At 43.9% G+C, this 7,070-nt stretch overlaps 1 protein-coding gene across 3 annotated transcripts; it reads left to right on the top strand.

Annotated features, from left to right (window-relative positions):
- Positions 1-686: 686 nt before the first annotated feature.
- Positions 687-5,328, top strand: gja4 (gap junction protein alpha 4). 3 transcript variants are annotated; one of them, XM_086192558.1, is made up of 3 exons: positions 695-832; positions 1,176-1,276; positions 3,395-5,328. In XM_086192558.1, exon 3 carries the CDS (start codon positions 3,404-3,406, stop codon positions 4,508-4,510), a length of 1,107 nt encoding a protein of 368 aa, XP_086048684.1. In that variant the 5' UTR covers positions 695-832; positions 1,176-1,276; positions 3,395-3,403; the 3' UTR covers positions 4,511-5,328. The 3 variants fall into 3 exon arrangements, with proteins under 3 accessions (XP_086048683.1, XP_086048684.1, XP_086048685.1); XM_086192557.1 differs by lacking the exon at positions 1,176-1,276 and having other exon boundaries at positions 687-832; XM_086192559.1 differs by lacking the exon at positions 1,176-1,276 and having other exon boundaries at positions 773-832; positions 3,401-5,328.
- Positions 5,329-7,070: the final 1,742 nt, after the last annotated feature.

The following is a 7,070-nucleotide window of genomic DNA, read 5'->3' as shown; positions in this document are numbered from 1 at the left end:
GGTTGATGGCTGGAGAGACCTCAATTTGACATGAAGAAAGTTTTCCCAGCAGGAGCATCTGTTGATGCAGCTGTTGAGATGATGTTGCATAGCAACAAGCTGTGTCTTTAACCTCATCATCCAGGTGACACAACAGGTCAGCAAATCAATCCTGCAGCTCAAACACTTTTTCATGCCATTGCGGGACCTCTTATCTCACGTGTGAAAGTCAGGTGAGTGGCGCCGCTGTGTGGCAAAATGAGGAAATGCAGGAGACTGCTTGAGGGGGTCAGTCCCGTCAGTTAAGGTTTAGGAGACACATGGAAGAAGTAAGGAAATGACTGGAAAATGGTTCAAATTGTCTCTCACTGTAACCATTTGTACAGAGAGGGGGAGGAAAGGCTGACCAGTCTGTTAAAGTTTTTTTTTTTTCTGGGGGGGAGGGGGGGGGGGGTGTTCAGGCTGGTTAATTCACACATGCACCTCTGCCCAAGCTTCTCCAGTCTTTCAATAACCGAAGCCAGGAGGTGGAGTAATAAAGAAAGTAAACTGTTGGTGTTTAAAAGCAATCCCACTTTACCAGGACCGTCCCGAGTTCATCCATCCCATTTCCTGGACAGAGTTCCTGAGGGAGGGCCAAACACACACACACACACACACACACACACACACACACACACACACACACACACACACACACACACACACACATATATACAGCCATGGGAAACTTCTCCCGGCTTTTTCCGATGATTACGTTGGTTCTTTTTAAAGACTCGAAGCGAGCGGAGACCGTCGGATCAGACTGTGACGGAGGAGGGACCAGTAAGAATCCGCTTCACGAGAGAGAAAGGTACGAGTCTTCTTAGTTTATATTTGGAACTTCTTTTTATGATACTGTGGTGACGAAAGTTTTTTTGTTTTTAATCGTTATCCTGAAATCTTTATATAACAGAATGAACTGCTCCTAAACCACTAGAAGTATTTTGTGAATTACACCTGAACTTCTTTTAAAGGCCTTTATCAAAGTCAGTGTAATAATTTGTGACTTAATGAAAAATGCTGTTCCTGTATAACACAAAAATAACAGGCATCAATGCGAATAACAGATAAATATATTTATATTTCCAACTGATTATAAGCTGATTTGGTATCTTGCTGCTTGTGATCTGTGGGTTTTCCTTGGTTTGTTTTAGTAACTCAAGGAAATACTCCAGTTCAGAGGTGTACAAAGTGTGAGCCGTGAGGCTCAGTGGAGGAGGGGAAAGTGTAGAACAGTCTAACACATCTGATTCAGGTAGGTGTGCTGAGAAGATACAGTAGTTCAAGGGGGGTTTACCGTGTCTGTTACTTTAGAGTCGTAAGAAACTAATAGCTGAGTCAAGATCGACTGTTTTCATGAATTTGCCGTTCTTTGAATTTGCGTAAAACAGCAATATTACCGTAATTTGGATGAATAAATGACAGTCTATGGGATCAAATAACGTGCTCGTGATGGCATCCAGAAATGGAGGGGGAAAGGCTCCAGAGTCAGAGGTGACTCAGTTCACTTGTCATTTTTCAGTAATCCAGCAATCCATTGTCCTGCCCCATCCTGTCACAGGAGCTTGTATCGTCACTATCACGACAAGTTTTTGTTTCTCAGAAGGGAAGAAATAACAGAAAAACATATCAAATCAAAACAAATAGACAAGTGTCAGCAGGACCTTTACTCCCCCACACAGGATGTTTATTCAGATGTGTATGTGTGTGTTTGTGTGTGTCTGTGTGCGAGTGTGTTCCTGACAGCGTCATTCTTCATGAAACACTCCACACCTCCCCTCAACTCAATTGAAATCCATAATTGTGAATAAATGATCTTACATGACGCTGGCATGAGGTGCGCGCGGCCTCTCTGGGACTCACAGTGTGATTCTGAGCCACACTCTTTCCATTCATATTAAATGTCAAGCATATGCTTTTGGTTTAGCTCATTTCAAGTGTATGGAGGTCTTGTTTCCTTCATCTTGATGATGACGTGCATGGAGCCCACCCGAACACACCGTGAGCTCATGGAAGAAGTAATGGAGGGGGCCACAGGGTCCAACACCATTAAAACGCGAGGTTCGGAGAAATTTAGCTCAGAGATCAGAGCGTAGACGTATGTGTTAGCGGTGTGTTTATGAACACCCTGGTGAAATGTTGCAGTGGAAATCAAATAAAGCAGTTAGGTGTTAAATAATACCTTCAAGCCAATCAGTTCAGAAAGACAGCAGTAAATGGATTTATATTAACAAGGCCTCTCAGTAGACTGTAATCCACAACAATTCAGCAGATTACAGCCTCCAGAATAATCATTAAAGTAATGAACCCCTATCACAATTTTAAGTTCCGTTCGGTTCCATCTGGACATTAAAGCACATTTAATGATTTATGTAAGTTTTAGAGAAAGACCCGTAGAGGAGTTAAATTTAAATTGTATTGCCCGTCTCAACTTGGTTTGGACTCAGAACTCGCTAACATGTTTAATCTTATTTTTAGCTAAAACACGCCCAAGACTTGCGCTGATCTGTTTAGTTCGCGTGAGTTCTCAAGGCCGTCTTTGTCCCTCAACATCTTCTTTCGTGTTTCATGTTCATCTTTGATTTGGTTTGACTTTCACCCGGCACATTTTTTTGAAAATGAACTCATCTTTAAATAGTGAATACTCAGCGAGCACATATCTCCGTCTAGGAGGCTACATGGATACGGAATATGAACATAGCATCATCGGAATCCCTTCAAACTTTTTCTTCCCAACTGCCCAGAATCGGTCCTGTAGCTCATCTGACACCGTCTGCGGGAACTAAATACTTTGCCTTCTAATTAAAATACATCACTTTCATCAAAATACGCAAATACTTTTCAGTTAAATTAACTGTTAACTCAGACGTAGGTCCTCTGATTCGTAGATCCAGGATATATTCAAGATTCTGGAAGCCCACAATGTTCTTTTAGCCATTTCACATGAACTTCATGAATTTGAGGAAAAGCTCTGTCTTGTAAACATCCTAGAACATCCTAGAACACTCGGCAGCTTCAAGAATCTGCAGTTTGAACCGGCTCATCTAAAGAGGTTCTCGTCTTACTTGTAATATTAGTGTCTTTTAATATAAATGTTAATTAATATATCATATTAACTATATTTCATCAAAATCCATTCAAATTTGATCTTCCTGCTAACAATCACATCACATGATCCCCTCAGCAGATGTAATTAGGTAATGCATCATTTGCATTTTTAAATAAAAAAAAAAACAGCTATTAAAAAGTCTTTGTCATCATTTCATTCAACTATTCTCTATGTATTTATTTTTCTGTTTACCGTGTTCTACAACAGGTGAATAGTCACTAACAGACATTCTCTTGCTCCCTGATCTGTATCTGTCCCTCAAAGGAGCAGAGGATGTCCAGAGCTGACTGGTCCTTTCTGGAGCAACTGTTGGAGGAGGGCCAGGAGTATTCCACAGGCATCGGCCGCGTCTGGCTGACCGTTCTCTTCTTGTTCCGCATGCTGGTACTCGGAACAGCAGCGGAATCTGCCTGGGATGATGAGCAAGCTGATTTTGTGTGTAACACCAAACAACCGGGATGCACGGCGGTCTGCTACGACAAGGCTTTCCCCATCTCCCACTTCCGCTACTTTGTCCTACAGGTCATCTTTGTCTCCACGCCGACCATCTTTTACTTCGGATATGTGGCGATAAGGTCTGGAAAGGCAAAAGAGGAGGATGACAAGCAGGCAGATGAAGGAAGTCAGAAAGGAGAAAGTGTAGTAGAAAGAGACAATGTGGCAAAACATAAAACTAAAGAGGTGAAGGAGGAGGATTTTGGGAAAGGCAGCAGTGTTGTCAGGAGTCCGTCTGAGGCTCCGAAACTGAAAGGCAGGCTGCTGTGTGCGTATGCCTTTAGCATCCTGATGAAAGTCCTCCTAGAAACTGGTTTCATCGTAGGACTCTGGTTCCTGTACGACGGCTTCTTAATCGCAGCAAAGTTTGAGTGCACAGGGTTTCCTTGTCCTCACACGGTGGACTGCTTTGTCTCTCGACCCACAGAGAAGACAATCTTCACCATCTACACTCAGGTGATTGCTGCCATCTCCCTGCTCCTCAACCTCATCGAGCTCCTCCACCTGCTTCAGCTCGCCATCTCTCATCACCTCGAGAAACGTTACCGTGTCAAGAACCTGGACTACCTCGCTGGGTCAGAGCAAGTGTCAGCCCAGCAACAGACGGTGGCGCTCCAACCAGAGGCGTCTTACAAAGCAGGCGGCCCTGTTAACATTCTGGGGGAGGCTAGGAGCTCCAGCAACCCCTGTGAGAGCCACGGGGATTTGGGAATAACAGTTAACTGGGGATCCACAGAGCCTGGGGGGGACTTACTCCCCAGTTATGTGAATTGTATGGGGGCAATGAGGACCAAACATTCCCCTAGAGTCCACTATCACAAACACACTGCTAAAAACTCTAAAAGCATCCACAAAGGGCACTCAAAACAGAAGCATTATGTATGAACAAGAAAATAACTATGAAGACTTTGTTTGACACTCGTGTGCACATGACACTTCATGTATCAGCAGTGCAGGGTGAGACTTCCCACCAGCCTGAAATGAAGAAATACTGCACTGTGAACTGACTGCCCGGGAGGCATTCTAACAGACCCAGCAGATAAATGGGTCTATTGAAGAAATGTTGAGAAAACTCCCCCAAGCCAAACAAAATGAGACTCAATAGTTTACAGTCATAAGATGCCTTCCTGTTAAACTGAATAGTTTTTCCTGCTAAATTTACAGTGGAAAAACACTGCACGGGAGGTCAGCGGGACAACATTATGAACCAGATTAAAATGTGTTCCCTTGAGATTCACACAGTCACCCTCCGAGTCCTGTCCTCTCTCTAGAAGATGTCCATCCGCACTGTGGAATGTACTGGTCTCCGCGCAGCTCCCGAGAGGATAATTGCTGTGGGGATGAAGGCACACATGCATGCACACACACAATGAATTTTTTCCCCTTTCACCCAGTGAGTTTTGGTCACTTGAGTTGAGGTCAAGACTGGGGTGGAAAGAAGGGAAGCCAAACCATGAAACTTACGGGATTTGAAAGGATTTATCATTGCCAGTAAACCATGGTATTTTAGCTATGGGGAGAGAGAACCGCTGCATTACAGTGATGAAGAACAGGGATTGCACACTTGATTGACTGAAAGCGGTACACAATGTGCAAATTCAATGAAGGACCAATTATGTGAAATCTGTATTTAATGTATTTCTAAATAAAATATAAGTGTTAATATTTATTATTTTGAAGAAAATAAAGTTTAAGCTATCACAAACGAATGATGATGTCATCCAGTTAGATGCGTGTGTCAAATGATCCAACCAGGAATTTAGCATCATCAGGGGTTCCCTCTTCAAAAAGCCAATTGGATTTTTATGCTGGATTTTGGAATAATAAGCTTTGCAGCATCCAACAGTTTACTTATTCAGTGGTTTATTTGATAGGGACAGAGCTCACTAGTGAACAACAGTATTAAGTGGCAAAGTGTGTGAGTGACAGAAAGAAGGGAATTAGAAAGAGTACAAGTATTTCAGATAAAAACAAAACAAAAAATATTGGGTTTTGGACGAGGGAATCAGAGGTGCTAATGCTAATTTCTTCTAGGACTCCTTCCTGCACCACCATCCATCCATCGTCATCTTCCGCTTATTCCTTCCTAGAAGGGGTCGCGGGGGGGCTGGAGCCTATCCCAGCATCTACGGGCGAGAGGCGGGGTTCACCCTGGACAGGTCACCAGTCCATCACAGGGCCAACACATGGAGACAGACAACCATTCACACTCACAGTCACACCTACAGTCTATTTAGAGTATCAATCAGCCTCGTCCCCTCTCAATGTCTTTGGACGGTGGGAGGAAGCTGGAGTACCAGAGAGAACCCACACAGGCACAGGAGAACATGGAGACTCCACACAGAAAGATCCTGTGCCCGAGCCGGGAGAACCTTCTTGCTGTGAGGCAACAGTCCTAACCACTGCACCACCATGCAGCCCTCATTTCATCGCCAAACGTAAGAATTCCATCTACAGTTTTCACTCTCCGAACACTGTCACAATATACTGTAGATGCACCGACTCGCTCAAAAGAAAGCGCTCTGGGGATAACAGACAGGCCAAGGTGTGGAGAAATGGATGGGATGCTATCGTTACCTCCTGAGGGGGAAAAATGGAAGGAAATAACTGATTCATTGGCTGTTTTCAAGCCCATAACTTTGTCTGTGCAGAGAGGCATCAATTACATGGCTGTAAAAGTTCACACAAGGTGGAACAGCACTTCACGCCGCTTCTATTTAATATCCCCTGAGGAGACCTGCTCGCTGTTAATACTGTTTTCTTGGAGGGAAATTGATCAAATCCAGAACTTTGACAAAAGTGCTCGACCAGGCTCTGAGTCAATGTAGCCATACTTTCTAACTTCTCAGGATAGTATCACAGCTTGCTATATCAAACTGTACAAGTGACATTAAGAAGTTACCTGTCACAGGATTGGCTATTGTGGGGAATTTAGGTGAGACGTTATAAACAGTCTGATTTGTGTGAGGCCAAACCGTTTCATGAGAATGTTTTATGATTTCATGATAATAGGAAAACCAAAGTGGAATGTGTGTTCATGTTCAGCCTCTCCCCGTGTCAAGGATAAACTGGCTGATATTGTTCATTGAACAATCCAAACAAAGCCCACTGAAGCGGGCTGGTTCACTGCCAGTTCACGAGAACTTGGCTGGCATCCCTGCACAGTCTTGTTATCTCAGTCCAGGTGGGTGGGTGCATGTGTGTGCGTGTCTCCCTGTGCTTGTTAATGTGTGTGTTTTCACAAAGCTGGGAGGAGGGGGTCATGGAACAGATTGCGGGGGGGCGAGCCGTATCGCCGTTCTGCTGCCAACCAAAGTCAGCAGTGGAACAGCTGAGCAAAGTTTTGCATCGACCTAACATGTGAATATAAATATAAACCATGCTTTCCATGCTTGATATCAACCTTGATTAAGTTCCATAACAGACCAGAGGAATGTGACATTAT

This window comes from Aulostomus chinensis, chromosome 22, assembly GCF_037954235.1.
Source record: "Aulostomus chinensis isolate RoL2024-O1b breed Wild chromosome 22, RoL_Achi_v1.0, whole genome shotgun sequence".
Classification (NCBI taxonomy): Eukaryota; Metazoa; Chordata; class Actinopteri; order Syngnathiformes; family Aulostomidae; genus Aulostomus; species Aulostomus chinensis.
The sequence above is the reverse complement of the archived record's forward strand: the minus strand, read 5'-3'. Positions and strand labels throughout refer to the sequence as shown.

Coding starts and splice junctions, on each gene's coding strand:
- gja4 (XM_086192557.1), top strand. CDS start 3,404: ATGTCCAGAGCTGACTGGTCCTTTCTGGAGCAACTGTTGGAGGAGGGC.